The sequence below is a fragment of the Calliphora vicina genome, chromosome 3 (genome assembly GCF_958450345.1).
Source record: "Calliphora vicina chromosome 3, idCalVici1.1, whole genome shotgun sequence".
In the NCBI taxonomy this organism is placed as follows: Eukaryota; Metazoa; Arthropoda; class Insecta; order Diptera; family Calliphoridae; genus Calliphora; species Calliphora vicina.
The window spans coordinates 123,049,226-123,066,633 of record NC_088782.1 but is presented as its reverse complement, the minus strand read 5'-3'; the positions used below and the strand labels follow the sequence as shown (position 1 = coordinate 123,066,633).

At 27.4% G+C, this 17,408-nt stretch overlaps 1 protein-coding gene across 3 annotated transcripts in view; it reads right to left on the bottom strand.

Moving 5' to 3' along the window:
- The window catches only part of bbg (big bang), a 262,098-nt gene extending 253,671 nt beyond the window's left edge, over nucleotides 1-8,427 (bottom strand). For 2 of the 3 annotated variants that reach the window (XM_065503538.1, XM_065503539.1), the window contains exon 1: nucleotides 5,581-8,427. In XM_065503538.1, the coding sequence (XP_065359610.1) occupies nucleotides 5,581-8,366 (2,786 nt within the window). In that variant the 5' untranslated portion in view covers nucleotides 8,367-8,427. Of the gene's footprint in view, nucleotides 1-23; nucleotides 161-5,580 lie in introns of those variants that run through there. The other variant, XM_065503540.1, reaches the window with a different exon arrangement.
- Nucleotides 8,428-17,408: the final 8,981 nt, after the last annotated feature.

The window sequence follows — 17,408 nt, the reverse complement described above, 5'->3', positions numbered from 1 at the left end:
TTTTAATTTCAATATGTTTGTACCCGTAACGGAAATTAATTTGTTTTTTTAGAATTATCTTTGGAATTGTAATATTAACATTCAAACTATTAACCCTAACCTTGCGAAATAAAAGTGTATACTAAAAAAAAATTGTTAAATTAAGCGCTCTTAGTTTGTCGATCGGTACGAATTGCACCTGTGACTACTTTTTATCAGCAAATGTTTATTTTTTTGTTTTTTTTCACTGTCTTATTCGCATTTTTGTATTTAGTTTATTTACTCTTTTGAAATAGATAATGAATTGGTTACACTACAGTAGGTCAAACAAATACAAGGAACGATAAGAAACTTCCATCCAATTTTCCATTGCAATTTTCTTTACACAATTGTACAATACCAGGATCATCATGCTGGAAGAATGACAGCATGTCTAGTTCTGTTCTAGTTCAGTTCTAGTTCAGTTCTAGTTCAACTCCTAGTTCAGATCCTAGTTAAGCTTCTAGTTCAGCTTCTAGTTCAGTTCTAGTTCAACTCCTAGTTCAGATCCTAGTTCAGCTCCTAGTTAAGCTTCTAGTTCAGATCCTAGTTCAGCTCCTAGTTAAGCTTCTAGTTCAGCTTCTAGTTCTGTTCTAGTTCTGTTCTAGTTCTGTTCTAGTTCTGTTCTAGTTCTGTTCTAGTTCTGTTCTAGTTCTGTTCTAGTTCTGTTCTAGTTCTGTTCTAGTTCTGTTCTAGTTCTGTTCTAGTTCTGTTCTAGTTCTGTTCTAGTTCTGTTCTAGTTCTGTTCTAGTTCTGTTCTAGTTCTGTTCTAGTTCTGTTCTAGTTCTGTTCTAGTTCTGTTCTAGTTCTGTTCTAGTTCTGTTCTAGTTCTGTTCTAGTTCTGTTCTAGTTCTGTTCTAGTTCTGTTCTAGTTCTGTTCTAGTTCTGTTCTAGTTCTGTTCTAGTTCTGTTCTAGTTCTGTTCTAGTTCTGTTCTAGTTCTGTTCTAGTTCTGTTCTAGTTCTAGTTCTGTTCTAGTTCTGTTCTAGTTCTGTTCTAGTTCTGTTCTAGTTCTGTTCTAGTTCTGTTCTAGTTCTGTTCTAGTTCTGTTCTAGTTCTGTTCTAGTTCTGTTCTAGTTCTGTTCTAGTTCTGTTCTAGTTCTAGTTCTGTTCTAGTTCTGTTCTAGTTCTGTTCTAGTTCTGTTCTAGTTCTGTTCTAGTTCTGTTCTAGTTCTGTTCTAGTTCTGTTCTAGTTCTGTTCTAGTTCTGTTCTAGTTCTGTTCTAGTTCTGTTCTAGTTCTGTTCTAGTTCTGTTCTAGTTCTGTTCTAGTTCTGTTCTAGTTCTGTTCTAGTTCTAGTTCTGTTCTAGTTCTGTTCTAGTTCTGTTCTAGTTCTGTTCTAGTTCTGTTCTAGTTCTGTTCTAGTTCTGTTCTAGTTCTGTTCTAGTTCTGTTCTAGTTCTGTTCTAGTTCTGTTCTAGTTCTGTTCTAGTTCTGTTCTGGTTCTGTTCTAGTTCTGTTCTAGTTCTGTTCTAGTTCTGTTCTAGTTCTGTTCTAGTTCTGTTCTAGTTCTGTTCTAGTTCTGTTCTAGTTCTGTTCTAGTTCTGTTCTAGTTCTGTTCTAGTTCTGTTCTAGTTCTGTTCTAGTTCTGTTCTAGTTCTGTTCTAGTTCTGTTCTAGTTCTGTTCTAGTTCTGTTCTAGTTCTGTTCTAGTTCTGTTCTAGTTCTGTTCTAGTTCTGTTCTAGTTCTGTTCTAGTTCTGTTCTAGTTCTGTTCTAGTTCTGTTCTAGTTCTGTTCTAGTTCTGTTCTAGTTCTGTTCTAGTTCTGTTCTAGTTCTGTTCTAGTTCTGTTCTAGTTCTGTTCTAGTTCTGTTCTAGTTCTGTTCTAGTTCTGTTCTAGTTCTGTTCTAGTTCTGTTCTAGTTCTGTTCTAGTTCTGTTCTAGTTCTGTTCTAGTTCTGTTCTAGTTCTGTTCTAGTTCTGTTCTAGTTCTGTTCTAGTTCTGTTCTAGTTCTGTTCTAGTTCTGTTCTAGTTCTGTTCTAGTTCTGTTCTAGTTCTGTTCTAGTTCTGTTCTAGTTCTGTTCTAGTTCTGTTCTAGTTCTGTTCTAGTTCTGTTCTAGTTCTGTTCTAGTTCTGTTCTAGTTCTGTTCTAGTTCTGTTCTAGTTCTGTTCTAGTTCTGTTCTAGTTCTGTTCTAGTTCTGTTCTAGTTCAGTTCTAGTACAGTTCCACTTGGATTCCGCAAAGGAGTCGTCGAAAAGACCTCAGTTATTAAAGAAATCAATGCAGAAGAATAAATTTAAATTGGAGAGCCCAAAAGTGGCAAGACGAAGATTTGGAAAAAGAATTAGAGTTGGAGAGCAATGATCTGGTGCAAAATATTCTGTAAATGTAGGAAACCCAAGAGCTAATCGATACTGTTTAAAATATGTTGAGAAACAGTAGAATGATCTTTGGTATTTCAGCAAGAAGTCGGCTAAAAAGATTCCCAAATTTGTGGAGGAGAAGATATTGGAAATGGTGGCCCCAAAACTTATGGAAAGTTATCAAAAGGTGAAAAAGAGGCCGAAAAGCTGCTTCAATATGAGGCTGCTGATGTGCAATGTTTCGATTTTAGTGGAATGTAAAAGGAAGAGATTAAAGGATGAGGAAAAACTACTCTCCTATAGCTCCTCTTTTAAGTCACTTACCACCCACCTTTTGCATTTTGCTATAAAACTCACAAACAAATTTTTAAACTATTCGCATTTGTTTTTTTCACATTCTCTTTCATTTTTCGTTAGCTATCAAACTTTACCCAAGAGTTTGTCAGGTATTACAGTCAGTCATATGTTTGAATACTTGCCTACCTAACTCCCACCCTCCCGCACTCTTTCCAAACGTTATCTTTTTCTCTGTGAGTTTTGTTATCTTTCCGAAATTAGAAAAATAAAGAACCAAATACATAGTTGTTGTTGTTAGTGTTAAAATTTATTAACACCTTAATTATTTGACTTCATTTCAACTGTTGTTGTACTAAGGTATTGTTGTATTTAGTTGATATTTTTTCAGTTGTTTTGTTTTGAGCAGAAAGGGGGTTCTGGACCTCTTTTATAGAGACATGGGGGTGAGAGGTTTATGTGGTGATGTATGTGGGTTAACTGTTTAGAAATTCTCATTAAGGTAGATAGTAAATAAAGAATTTTTGCAATATTTATTTATTTATTTGCAGCAGCAGCAAGAAGAAAGATAAATAAATAATATGTTATGAGTGGTTGTGGGGAGATAAAAATAAATATGTATGATTTTACATATGGATCGGAGTTATTAAATCATAAATTTTGCAATTGTATAAGTTTAGCGGATTGCTAAAGTGCGCATATCAAAAGTGGGATAGGGTTTCTGATCATGAGTATCAAAATATCTAAATTCGCTAATAACTTGGCCAATAAGCGTTGAATCAAGAAAAGTAGATCGATCTGTGACTTTGTAGATTAAACATGAATCGAGAAAACGAGATCGATCTGTGATCACTTATGTTTCGTACCAAAAATTAATATGCGATCGCTGATATTTCTAATTAAAAATCGATCTTCAATATAAAAACATATTAAATAGACAATAATATTGTAAATGACCTCGATCTTTCTGACATTCTCATCTTTCTAAGTAAAAATCGATCTGCGATCACTTAAAATATTGACCAAAAATGTTTCAATAACTTTGTAGATTAGAGTTGAATCGAGAAAACCAGATCGATCTGCGATCACATATGTTTCGTACCAAAAATTAATATGCGATCACTGATGTTTCTATCCAAAAATCTATCTTTAATATAATAACATATTAAATAGTCAATAATTTTGTAAATTAGCTCGATCTATCTGACATTCTCATCTTTCTAACTAAAATTCAATCTGCGATCACTTATAATAATGACAAAAACATGATCAATAACTTTGTAGATTAGAGTTGAATCGAGAAAACGAAATCGATTTGCGATCACTTATGTTTCGTATCAAAAACTAATATGCGTTCTCTGATATTTCTAACCAAAAATCGATCTTCAATATAAAAACATATTAAATAGACAATAATATTGTAAATGACCTCGATCTTTCTGACATTTTTATCTTTCTAAGTAAAAATCAATCTGCGATCACTTATAACAATGACAAAAAATTATCAATAACTTTGTAAATTAGAGTTGAGTTGAGAAAACGAAATCGATCTGCGATCACTTATGTTTCGTACCAAAAACTAATATGCGATCTCTGATATTTCTAACCAAAAATCGATCTTCAATATAAAAACGCATTAAATAGTCAATAATTTTGTAAATTAGCTCGATCTATCTGACATTCTCATCTTTCTAACTAAAATTCAATCTGCGATCACTTATAATAAGGACAAAAACATGATCAATAACTTTGTAGATTATATTTGAATAGAGAAAACGACATCGAAATGTGATCTCTTATGTTTCGTATCAAAAATCAATTTGCGATCGCAGATATTTCTAACCAAAAATCAATCTTTAATATAAAAACACATTAAATAGTCAATAATTTTGTAAATTAGCTCGATCTATCTGACATTCTCATCTTTCTAACTAAAATTCAATCTGCGATCACTTATAATAAGGACAAAAACATGATCAATAACTTTGTAGATTAGATTTGAATAGAGAAAACGACATCAAAATGTGATCTCTTATGTTTCGTATCAAAAATCAATTTGCGATCGCAGATATTTCTAACCAAAAATCAATCTTTAATATAAAAACATATTAAATAGTTAATTATTTATTAAATAAGCTCGATCTCTTTGATTTTCTCATCTTTCTAAGTAAAAATCAATCTGCGATCACTTATAATAATGACAAAAACATGATCAATAATTTTGTAGATTAGATTTGAATAGAGAAAACGTCATCGAAATGTGATCTCTTATGTTTCATACCAAAAATCAATCTGCGATCGCTGGTATTTATAATCATAAATCGATCTTAAATATAAACAAATAATAAATTGACAATATTTTAGTTTTGCGATCATTCTGACTTCTGACTAAAAGTCTCAAAAAATCGTCTTTAACTTTGTAAAATTGGGAAAAAGAGCTATATCTGTGATCACTTATATTTTAAATGTAAAATTTTCAATAACCTTGTAAAGAAGCGTTGAATCGAGAAAAAGAGATCGATCTGCGATTACTTATGTTTCGTACCAAAAATCAATCTGCGATCGCTGATATTTTTAACTAAAAAAATCGATATTTAATATAAACAAATATTAAGTCACAATAGTTTTGTAAATGAGCTCGATTCTGGCTAAAAATCGTTTTGCGATTACTCATACTTCTGGCCTAAAATCTCAAATTTGAGAAAAGGAGATCGATCTGTGATCACTAATATTGCTGACTACGTTTAAGAAAGAGCCACGTATAGGGGTACAAATTTAGTACAGAAAGAGCCATGTTGAAGGGTCAAAATTTAGTACAGAAAGAGCCATGTTGAAGGGTCAAAATTTAGTAGAGAAAGAGACACGTGTAAAGGCCTAATTTAATACAGAAATATTCATGTTGAAGGGCCACAATTTAGTAGCTAAAGAGCCACGATAGCTGGGGATAGTTTATAAAATTTCCACTTACCCATTGGTCAACGATTGCGGCTCCAATGAAGAACATTCCTCCTCCACTTCACCTATGGTAGGCAGCATATTTGAATGCCAATACAGATTGAAATAGGCCTCCGAGGGACCCGGACCATTTATCAGCTCCGGTGGCCCCAATTTCTCACCATCTTCACATATATAATCCTTATCCTCATCATGACAATAGCCATTGGTTTCCAGCATATCATCCTCATCACTGCTCGAGCTGGAGTAGTACAAAGGTGTGGAAGAATCATCGATTTTCATGCATTTACCCACCACCAAAGGTGGAGGAGTGGTGCAATCCAAGTCCTCATCATCGTCCAGTTTGTCTTGATTGTCGGTTATTTCCTTAAATAAATTGCGTATGTTGGCAGAAGGCGATGATTCTTTGGAGTTGTTTGCTGAAGACGAAGATTCCTCGGTTTTGCGTTCACTGTGTGGTGAACTACGTCTTTGTTGTTCAAACAGACTGGGTAGATTCTCCTCTTGTTCCTGGAATACATGTGCTGTATCCTTATTGGTCTGTGATTTACTTTCATAGGTTTGTATTTTAAAAAGTATCTCACGATTGGGTGATGGAGGAGTCGATGGCTTGTCGGCAGGTTTATCTTGAGGTTTGGGTGAGGTTTGTTTGAATGTGAGCATTATGGGCATGTTAGTTGAGGGCGGACTGGAGGGCGCTAGTGTCCTATCCATTACGGCCACTGTGGTTACATTGTTGAGCGTTAATTTGGGTATATTGGTTTTGGGCAAGGACTGTACTCTTTCTGGTGGCTTGGGTTTGGGTCCGCGATTCTTTGAGCCCGAAGCTGTGCTGCTTATACTCTCCGAGGAGGATGTTAAAGTGGAGCCCAAACTCTGCTGCAGTATAGGTATTAGAGTGCGATCGGGACTTTTGAATTTAGCTTCCGCGGAGATGGTGCGCTGTAAAGGTATCTTGGAATTTGTAGTATTAAAAGGACTAGATTCCTTGGAACGTGCGTTTATTAAATAATTGAGATTCAAATCTGTTTCAGATTTCTGTTTGGTTAAACGTCTGGGTATATTTGTGGGTGACTTAATGTGATTGCTTTTGTTGCTGGCTGATTCCAAATCCAAGGAACGTTTGGCTGTTAAGTGTATGGGTATGCGGGATTTGGTGGGTGAAGGAGTTTTATTTTGTTTATGGTTTTGTTCCTTCTCCAAAAAGTCGTTACATTGTAGTTTCAGTTTTTCCAGTTTTGTGGGTGTTTTAAGTTTAATTTCACTTTCGGTTTTGGCCCGTTCCAGGAATTTTTGTTGGCTCAAGGGCGACAAAATGGCTTTGGGTATTTTGGTGGCAAATTCTTTAGCATTTGAAGCAGTATTTGAGGGTGTGGGGGAATTAACTTTAGCTGGCAATTCTTTGGGTTCTATGAAGTCATTTGTGGGCGTGGTGGGTGTGTTAGCTGGCAGCTTTAGCACAACATTTTCAGGCACCTTGGGCGGGGCCACCTCTATGGCTTGTTTCCCCGTATTGGATAATTTCCTGGGCATGGGTATGATGGATCTTTTCTTGGGCTCTATGTGAGCCGTAACCTGTCTGGGTTTGGGTGTGGGTGTTATGGGTTTTACCTCCTCTTCCTCCTTAATTTCTGTTTTAGCTAATTGTTCTTCTGGCTGCTGCTCTTTGGGTTTCAATTCCATATTCTCATAGACATTGATTTTTTGGGTTTTAAATTCGATATTCTCATAATTATTACCCGGTATTAGGGAAATATTATTCAAATCCAAGTCCAAAGTAGCATCCAAAACACTGGTTAAAGCTTCCTCCGAGTTAGGACTTAAATTAAACTCCTGCTCCAGCAGGGTAAATGGCTTTAAAACTTTAGCCAATTCTGGTTTATTTATCACTCCCCCTTGGGCATTAGTCAAAGAGTTAAAGCCTGATAAATCCGATTCTGAGGAGTATGTAGAAGTAATAGAATAACGATCTATAACTGTTGAAATAGTGCTGGCTGTGTCATCGGATTCTGACTCTGCATTGTGATGCCTTAATGTGTTATGTGCTGAGTTATTATTTGAATTATTTTCCGCAAATAAATTGATATAAAACTCTGCATCCGGGGGTGGTGTAAAGGATTTATCTTGGTTACTATCCACTTCTGTTAGCTCATTATTTTGTTGATTATGCTCTTGTGTATTGTGTGTGGTTAGTTTTTTCACCAACTTTCTGGGTGGCACTGGTGGCGGTGGTGGTGGTGCTCCTTTCATTTTGCCACTACCCCCCGTGAAGGTGCTTAATCGGCCCCCATGTTCAAAGTCCTCTTCTAAGTCTTGTGGCTTTAGACCCCTACCATTACGCACCTCCAATTTAATGGCCACATTATCTTTCAAACCCTTAACACACTCTATTCTAGTCATGTCTCTCACCAAATTATCATCGATCTTAACTATTTCATCGCCCTCCCTCAGCTGACCCCACGAAGTGACCACCTTGGAGGCGGGACTTTCCTTGGCACACGACTGTATATACAGTTTTTGTACTTTCTCGGTACTTCTAGTGCCTCCCTGGAATTTAAGACCAAAACCCAAACGTTCTCCTGGCAAACGGAAAACCACCACTGTTTCCAGTTCAGGGTTGGAGTCTACACTCTTGACATTGTTGTTGTGGGGCAGGTGGTTGTTATTGTTTATCGATAGCACTGTGATAAAGGAGGGATCTTCATCGCTGGGTGTGTGTGGTGGAGTTTTGCGCAGTAAAAGGTTGGGATCTTGGGAAGTTGGATCGTCTACTTCCACAACTGTTATATAGTCAGCCATTGTTGAGTTGAGTATTAATGATGACAAGTGGTTGTCTACAGTTTTTTAGCAAGTGAGTTGAATTTGTTGTATTAAATATGGTGAGTTTGAGACATAAGGTTTGGAACTTAACTAAACGATAACGGCTAGGTAATCGTGGTGAAGTTTGGTATAACTACTCAACGTCAGAGGGCGCTAGAAATAAAAGAAAAATAAGTTTTATTAAGTAAAACAAAAAAATATAAATTTAAAAATATTTTATTATTAACTTTTTTAATAAATAAAGGTGTTTTATATAAAATTTATTGAAAATATATTAAAATTTGTTTAATATCGTAAAAATTTTGAATTAAGCAAATGAACGATATTAATTAAATTTGCTGATTATTGAAAAGAATAGTAAAAATTTCCCTTTTTTAAAAAATGAATTAAAGAATATGTTTAAATATCTGTAATATCGTAAATATTTTCAATAAAGTAACTTACGATATTAGTTAAATCGTTTTGTTGTTATACAAACTTAAAACTTACTAAAAAAAAATGCAAAAAATTTCTAAAATCGTCAATTTTTCAAATCCTGTAAATTTACGATATTAGTAAAATTTTCTTATTTTTAACGATATTGGTATAAAATTAACTATTTAACATAATTATTGTAATATTTTTTCACCATATATTATCAAATAAACTGAAATTATATAAAATTAAAGAATTTTAGCCTATAGCGTAACATTTTTTAATATCGTAAATTTACGTTATTACCTAAATTTGCTTTTTACCCTAAAAATTTCTAAAAAATTTAATCTCCAAATTAAATATAACATAAAATACCAAAATTTCTTTAAAATTTTATGACTACTGCTCAAAAACATTAATAACGTAAATTTACGTTATTAGAAAAAATCATACAATTTTAATAAAATTTTCCTTATTAGCCTAAATATAGCAAAAACTTGCAAATTTTATAAAAAAAATTAAAATGTTGCTAATAACGTAAAAATTTCTATAACGTAAATTTACGTTATTACACAATTTTTTTTAAAAATGTCAAATATTTTTATTTCTTAGCTTAAATTAAATGAAAACTGCCAGAAAACTAACAAAATGGAAAATGAACCTAATAACATCAAAATTATGTAAAACGTAAATTTACGTTATATAAAAAAATTAAAAAATTTCCAATTTTTTTTTTTTAGCATACCTATAACTAAAACTACAAAATTTTAATAAATATTACAAAAATTTAGTTAATATTGTAAACATTTCGGTTAACGTAAGTTTACGTTTTTAGAAAAATTGTTCAAAAATGTCAAATATTTTTATTTCTTAGCTTAAATTAAATGAAAACTGCCAGAAAACTAATAAAATGGAAAATAAACCTAATAACGTAAAAATTATGTAAAACGTAAATTTACGTTATATAAAAAAATTAAAAAATTTCCAATTTTTTTTAATTTTGATGAATAGTACAATACAGGAATAGTACAAAATTAGGTTAATATCGTAAACATTTTGGTTAACGTAAATTTACGTTAGAAAAATTGTTCAAAAATGTAAAATATTTTTATTTCTTAGCTTAAATTAAATGAAAACTGCCAGAAAACTAACAAAATGGAAAATAAACCTAATAACGTAAAAATTATGTAAAACGTAAATTTACGTTATATAAAAAAAATTAAAAAATTTCCATTTTTTTTTTAATTTTTAACATACCTATAACTAAAACTACTAAATTTTGATTTGACCTAAAACTAAAACTACTAAATTTTGATAAATAGTACAAAATTAAGTTAATATCGTAAAAATTTTGGTTAACGTAAATTTACGTTGTTAGCAAAATTGTTAAAAAATGACAAATATTTTTATTTTTTAGCTTAAATTAAATAAAATTGATAATAAACCTAATAACGTCAAAATTTTGAAAAACGTAAATTTACGTTATATAAAAGTAATTAAAAAATTTCCAATTTTTTTTTTATTTTTAGCATACCTATAACTGAAAAAATTTGATAAATATTATAAAAATTTAGTTAATATCGTAAAAATTTTGGATAATGTAAATTTACGTTATTTGAAAAAAGTTTTAAAAATAAGAAAAAAAAATATTTCTTAGATTAAATGAAACAAAAATGCCAAAAAAAGAAACAAAAATCTAAAATTTTTCTAATATGGTAACAAATTTGAGTAACGTAAATTTACGTTATTTGAAAAAAAAATGAGAAATAGTTCATAATTATTTATTTTTAGCTTAAACTAATTGAAAGAAAGCTAAAATATAACCAATATAACAAAATTTGCTATAATAAAGTTTAATTTAGCTAATAACGTAAAATTTTTAAATGACGTAAATTTACGTTATTGGAAAAAATTAAGGAAAATCTATTAAAAATTATGTTTTAGCTAACTAAAAGGAAAACTAAAAAAAAAAATAATTTAAAAAATAGAAAATTTTGTTAATTACGTAAAAATTTCAAATGATGTAAATTTACGTTATTTGAAAAAAATGAGAAATTGTTCAAAACTTGATAGATTTTTAGATTAAAAAAGCTTAAATATAACTAACATTAAAACATTTGCTATAATAGAGCATAATTTTGCTAAAAACGTAAAAATTTTAAATGACGTAAATTTACGTTATTAGAAAAAATTAGAAATTTTTCAAAATTTTAAGCAGAAACTTAATAAAAAATAGCTTAAATATAACTAAAATTATGTACAAAATTTTCTATATTAAAACATTAAAAATTTCAAATGACGTAAATTTACGTTATTTGAAAAAATTAAGGAAAATCTAAAAAAATTAAGTTTTAGCTTAAATAAAAGAAAAACTCAAAAAAAACTCATTTAAAAAATAGAAAATTTTGTTAATAACGTAAAAATTTCAAGTTATGTAAATTTACGTTATTAAAATAAAATGAGAAATTCTTCAAAATTGCATTAATTTTTAGATTAAAAAAGCTTAAATATAACTAAAATTAAAACATTTGCTAAACTAAAGCATAATTTTGTTAATAACGTAAAAATTTTAAATGATGTAAATTTACGTTATTAGAAAAAAATTAGAAATTTTTCAAAATTTTATTAATTTTAAGCTTAAACTAAATAAAAGAAAGCTAAAATATAACTAATATAACCAAATTTTTTATAATAAAGCATAATTTAGCTAATAACGTAAAAATTTCAAATGACGTAAATTTACATTATTTCAAAAAAATTGAGAAAAATGTGAAAAAAATTATGATTTAGCTTAAATAAAAGAAAAACTGCAAACAAATCATTTAAAAAATAGAAAAATTAACTAATAACGTAAAAATTTCATATAAAGTAAATTTACGTTATTAGAAAACAATGAGAAACTAAATCCAAAATAACTTAAATATAACTAAAATTACCAAATTTGCTATAATATATCATAATTTTGCTAATAACGTAAAAATTTCAAATGACGTAAATTTACATTATTTCAAAAAAATTAAGGAAAATGTACAAAAAATTAAGTTTTAGCTAAAATAAAAGGAAAACTGCAAAAAAATCATATGAAAAATAGAAAATTTAGCTAATAACGTACAAAATTTCAAATGATGTAAATTTACGTTATTAGAAAAAAATTTAGTTACATGTTAAAAAATTAAGTTTTAAAAAAAAACTGCAAAAAAAATCATTTAAAATAAGAAAATTTTACCTATAACGTTAAAATAGTTAATAACGTAAATTTACATTGTTAGAAAAAAAGTGAACTTTTTTCAAAAAAATTATTTCTTAGCTAAAATACAGAAAATTTGTATAAAATTTTTAAAACTAAATAGAAATTCAACAGTTTTTTAGTCTGTTTTTATAAAACTAATGAAATTCTAAACTAACGAATGGATTATAAATCGAAAAAATTTTATTTTATATGAAAAAAAATATTTAAAAATTCGAAAAGTTCAAGGTATCCAGGAATTTTATCCGAAAACAACTTTGACTAATTGAACAGCCTAAAATTTTATAAAATCAGACTGTTTTTAACATACTTTATTAAGTTTTTTCTTTTTTTTTAAATATTTTTCAATCAAATGGCCTAATATTTTTATGAAATCAGGCTGTTAATAGAGAAAAACAGTATTTTTTGTATTTTATTGAATTTGTTCTAACATTTTTCAGAAAATTTTTTAGTTATTTTGTTTTCTTAATTTTAAGATGATTTTTTTTATTGTTTTTTAAATATTTATTTTCATTTTTATTTTTTTAATTAATTCTGTTTAATTTCCATTTGATTTATTTAATTAATTAATTTATATTTTAATTATATTCTGCAGCAGCAGATCTTCTTTGTTTATTTTTATTGTTTGGGTTCTTCTTCTTCTTCAATTTGCTCTACTAGACAATATGGCGACTGAGTAATAATTACTTGTTCTCATTTGTTTATTTACCTTACAGTTATACACATCCACACACAGTAAAATGTTTTGTTTATATTTATTTCGTTGGTTTGTTTATGTTTGTTGTTATGCTCCTTTAATTGCTCTCACTAAACAACATGGCGGCTGAGTAATAAACACACATTCATACTCCTAGTTGTAGTTTAACAAAGTAAATGTTTTGTTTACATTTATTTCGCTGGTTTGTTGTTCTCACTAAACAAAATGGCGGCTTAGTAATTACTCTCACTCTAAAATTAGAGGTTTTCAGCTAATTATATTTAATTTTTAGCAAATTTTTGGGTTAAAATGTTAATTTCTTGTGTAAAATTTTAAATTTAATGAAATTTTTATGGAAATATTTTCAAGATTGAAGATTTTTTTCTACTTTTTTTATTTTTATTTCATCTGAAAATTTTATCTTAAATTAAAAAAAACTAATCATTATTTTTATGTGTTAAATCTGTTGTTATCATGATTTTCATTCCATGAAATGAAAATTTTCCCTTGATTTCTCTTTTTTATTTATTTTTTTTTTTTGCATATACAAAATTTTCCCCCCATTTTAGCATTAACTGCTGATTATCTCGTTATCTCTTTTGCTATAAATTTGCTAATAAATTTAAATTAACTAAAACATCAGCAGCAAACAGCATTTAAGCAAGCGGCAATTAGACACCAAGCTGTATTAAGCCACCTACTCTTTTAATGGCAAATTAACAAAAAAAAAAACTAAAAATTTATGTAAAAGTTACATGAACCACCAAACATTCACCACAAGTTATCAACCAAAATACATTTTTATGAACAAAAAAAAAACCGGTAAGAAAATATTTGTGGTAACAACATTTAACAGTTTTTTTTCGTTAAAGGAATTTCTTTATTTTTTTTTTTGGTGAAGTTTGTGCAGGCATTTGTTAACACAACCAACAAATAGTATTGAACAGGTAGCCTTCAGTATGATGAAGAAAAACTTGTTGCAAGAAAGTTGCCGCCTGAAATGTTAAGATAATCAATTTTTACAGGTTTTTTTTTCCCAAAAAAAAAAAAAAACCAAAAAAAAGTGAGGGAGATATTGAAATTTTTCAATTTGAAAGGGTTTGTTTAAACAATCGCAAAAACATGTCTTAGAAATCTCTTAGTTAAAGCAACAGTTTTTATTTAGTTAAAACTGCATAGTTTGGTTTAATTTCGCAAAACAAAACCGGCTTTGAACTTTGATTTTCAATCTTAAAAAATTGATAGTTTTAATCGTAGTTGTTTTATTTCTGTTGCCTGAACAAGATCATCGAAATATTTTTGTTAAGTATTTGATTTCATGATTTCGTTTATTTTTTATTTTTATCTTGTACGCTGACAAAGTGACTGGCTGACATACTTTTTTCACGACGGCAAAATATTTATTTAAAAAACAAACAAAAAAATAAACCAAGTGATTTTTGTTTTTGTTTTTGGCCAGCACACAAGAGTGCAACATGATACAGTTGTTTGCCATGAATTCAGTTAAAGGAATTTCAAAATAAAACTAAAGCAATAGCAGCAAATATTTTAGAAATGATCATATTTAGCAATTTACATTTCGTAAATTTTAATAAACAATTTTGTTTAAAAAAAAAAATAAAATAAATTTCTTATAAAAATGTAAAAATTTCATTAAAATGAGAACAGGAACGAAATGGAATTGAAACAAAATTTCATAAATTAACTGAAATATTAATACAATTTATTAAATTTCCATAGATTTTCATGAAACTTTATAAAAAATGGAAATTTTCCTAAATTTTTCAAGAATTTTTAAAATGAAACAAAATGGAATTGAAACATAATGATAGAAAAATCTAAATTTAATTAAAACTAAAATTTTTATTAAAAAAAACATGATTTTCCTATAAATTTCATAAAAATTAGAACAGGAACGAAATGGAATTGAAACAAAATTTCATAAATTAACTGAAATATTAATAAATTTTATTAAATTTCTATAGATTTTCATTAAACTTTTATAAAAACTGAAAATTTTCATAAATTTTTCTCGAATTTTCAAAATGAAACAAAATGGAATTGAAACATTATGATAGAAACTACTAAATTAAATTAAAATTAACATTTTTATTAAAAAAAACATGAATTTCCAATAAATTTCTCATAAAAATGTAAAAAATTCATAAAAATTAGAACAGGAATGAAATGGAATTGAAACAAAATTTCATAAATTAACTGAAATATTAATAAAATTTATTAAATTTCTATAAATTTTCATTAAACTTTTATAAAAAATGGAAATTTTGCTAAATTGTTCAAGAATTTTTAAAATGAAACAAAATGGAATTGAAACATTATGATAGAAACAACTAAATTAAATTAAAATTAACATTTTTATTAAAACAAACCTGATTTTCCTATAAATTTCATAAAAATGAGAACAGGAACGAAATGGAATTGAAACAGAATTTCATAAATTAACTGAAATATTAATAAAATTTATTCAATTTCTATAGATTTTCATGAAACTTTTATAAAAAATGGAAATTTTCATAAATTTTTATCGTATTTTCAAAATGAAACAAAATGGAATTGAAACATTAAAATAGAAAAATCTAAATTTAATTAAAACTAAAATTTTTATTAAAAAAAACATTATTTTCCTATAAATTTCATAAAAATTAGAACAGGAACGAAATGGAATTGAAACTGAATTTCATAAATTAACTGAAATATTAATACAATTTATTAAATTTCCATAAATTTTCATGAAACTTTTATAAAAAATGGAAATTTTTATAAATTTTTGTGGAATTTTTAAAATGAAACATTATGCTAAAATAATCTAAATTAAATTAAAATTAACATTTTTATTTAAAAAAAACATGATTTTCCTATAAATTTCATAAAATTGAGAACAGGAACGAAATGGAATTGAAACAAAATTTTATAAATTAACTGAAAAATTAATAAAATTTCTATAGATTTTCATGAAACTTATATAAAAACTGGAATTTTTTATAAAATTTTGTGGAATTTTTAAAATGAAACAAAATGGAAACATCTAAATTTATAAGCAATATGGCAAAAAGAAGCTTTATAAAAAAAAAGTTTTCTCATCATTAATGGTTTATTTATATCCTTTACAAAAAAAAAAAAAAAAAAAAAAAAAAACAACATCTACCTTTTAAAAATTCCTTTCACACAAAAAAAAAAACATTTAACAGACAACAATAATATCCCTTTGGTAATTTAAGCTGCATAAGTGTTAACATGGTTTTTGTTTAGTTGACCAACACCAATTTTATTTATTTTATTTTGTTTTAGGGGGGACATTTCAACATTGTGTTACAATTTAGTTGGCTTTTGTTGTCATTCATTCCATTTTAATGATGCTGACAAATCCCTCAAGGTCTGCTATAAAGAAGAAAAAAAAAAAAACAGCTTAAGTGCTGGGCATTCTTATCACTTGTAAAATGTCAAGGCTTGAAAAAAGTCTAGAGAAGAGCTGAGGATTTTTTTTAAATAAAGATTTCAATAAATAAACAATGTTGTTAAGCCAACAATTTTTACAGATAAAATATTTCTTTTTTTTTCTTCTAAATAATTTTTGCTCATTATAGAGTAATTGTTTTATTTATGATGGCAAACAAAAAAAAACTTTTTGCTGCTTAACATTATTTATTTTTTTTTAATAAATGTATAAAATTACCATAAAAATGTATAATACATACTCCATTTACTTTCTGATTGTAATTAGAAAATCAACACACACTTTAAAGTCAAATCACTTACTTATGAATAAATCTTGTGCTGTAATTCAAACGTATGAAAGACAAACACTGCATGAGTGCAGCAAAAAAAAAAACAACAATTTATACAAATGACATGAGTATTAGGGCAGCACTTATTAAAACAACAAAACAATAGAGAAATCAAACCTAAACAAGTAAGAGAGCTATATTCGGCTGTGCCGAATCTTATATACCCTTCACCAAATTATACTTTAAAATAAATTTTTTTTAAATATTTTTAGGTAAACAAAATTTAATTTTTTTTTTAATTGTTTTTCCAGATTTTTTTTTTTTAAATTTTTTTTCTAAATTTTTTTAAAAAAAATTTTAATTTTTATTTTAAAAATTTTTTTTCTAAATTTTTTTGAAAAGTTTGAAGTGAATTTTTATTTTTTTTTAAAAAAATTTTTAATTTTTTTTCCATATTTTTTAAAATTTTTTTTTTTTTTAAAAAAAAATTTTTGATGAAAAAAAAATTCGGGTTAAAAATTTTTTTTTCTAAATTTTTTTTTTTTTTGAAAAGTGAATTTTTATTTTTTTTTAAAAAAATTTTTAATTTTTTTTTAAATTGTTTTTCCAGATTTTTTTTAAATTTTTTTTCAAATTTTTTTTTTTTTTTTTTTGAAAAAAAAGTTATGACAAAAAAAAATTTTTGATGAAAAAAAAATTCGGGTTAAAAATTTTTTTTTCTAAATTTTTAAAAGTTTGAAGTGAATTTTTATTTTTTTTTTCTAAATTTTTTTAATTTTTTTTTCTAAATTTTTTTAATTTTTTTTTTTTTTTGAAAAAAAATTATGACAAAAAAAATTTTTGATGAAAAAAAAATTCAGGTTAAAAAATATTTTTCCCGATTTTGACCCATTGTAGGTCCAACTTACTATTATAGC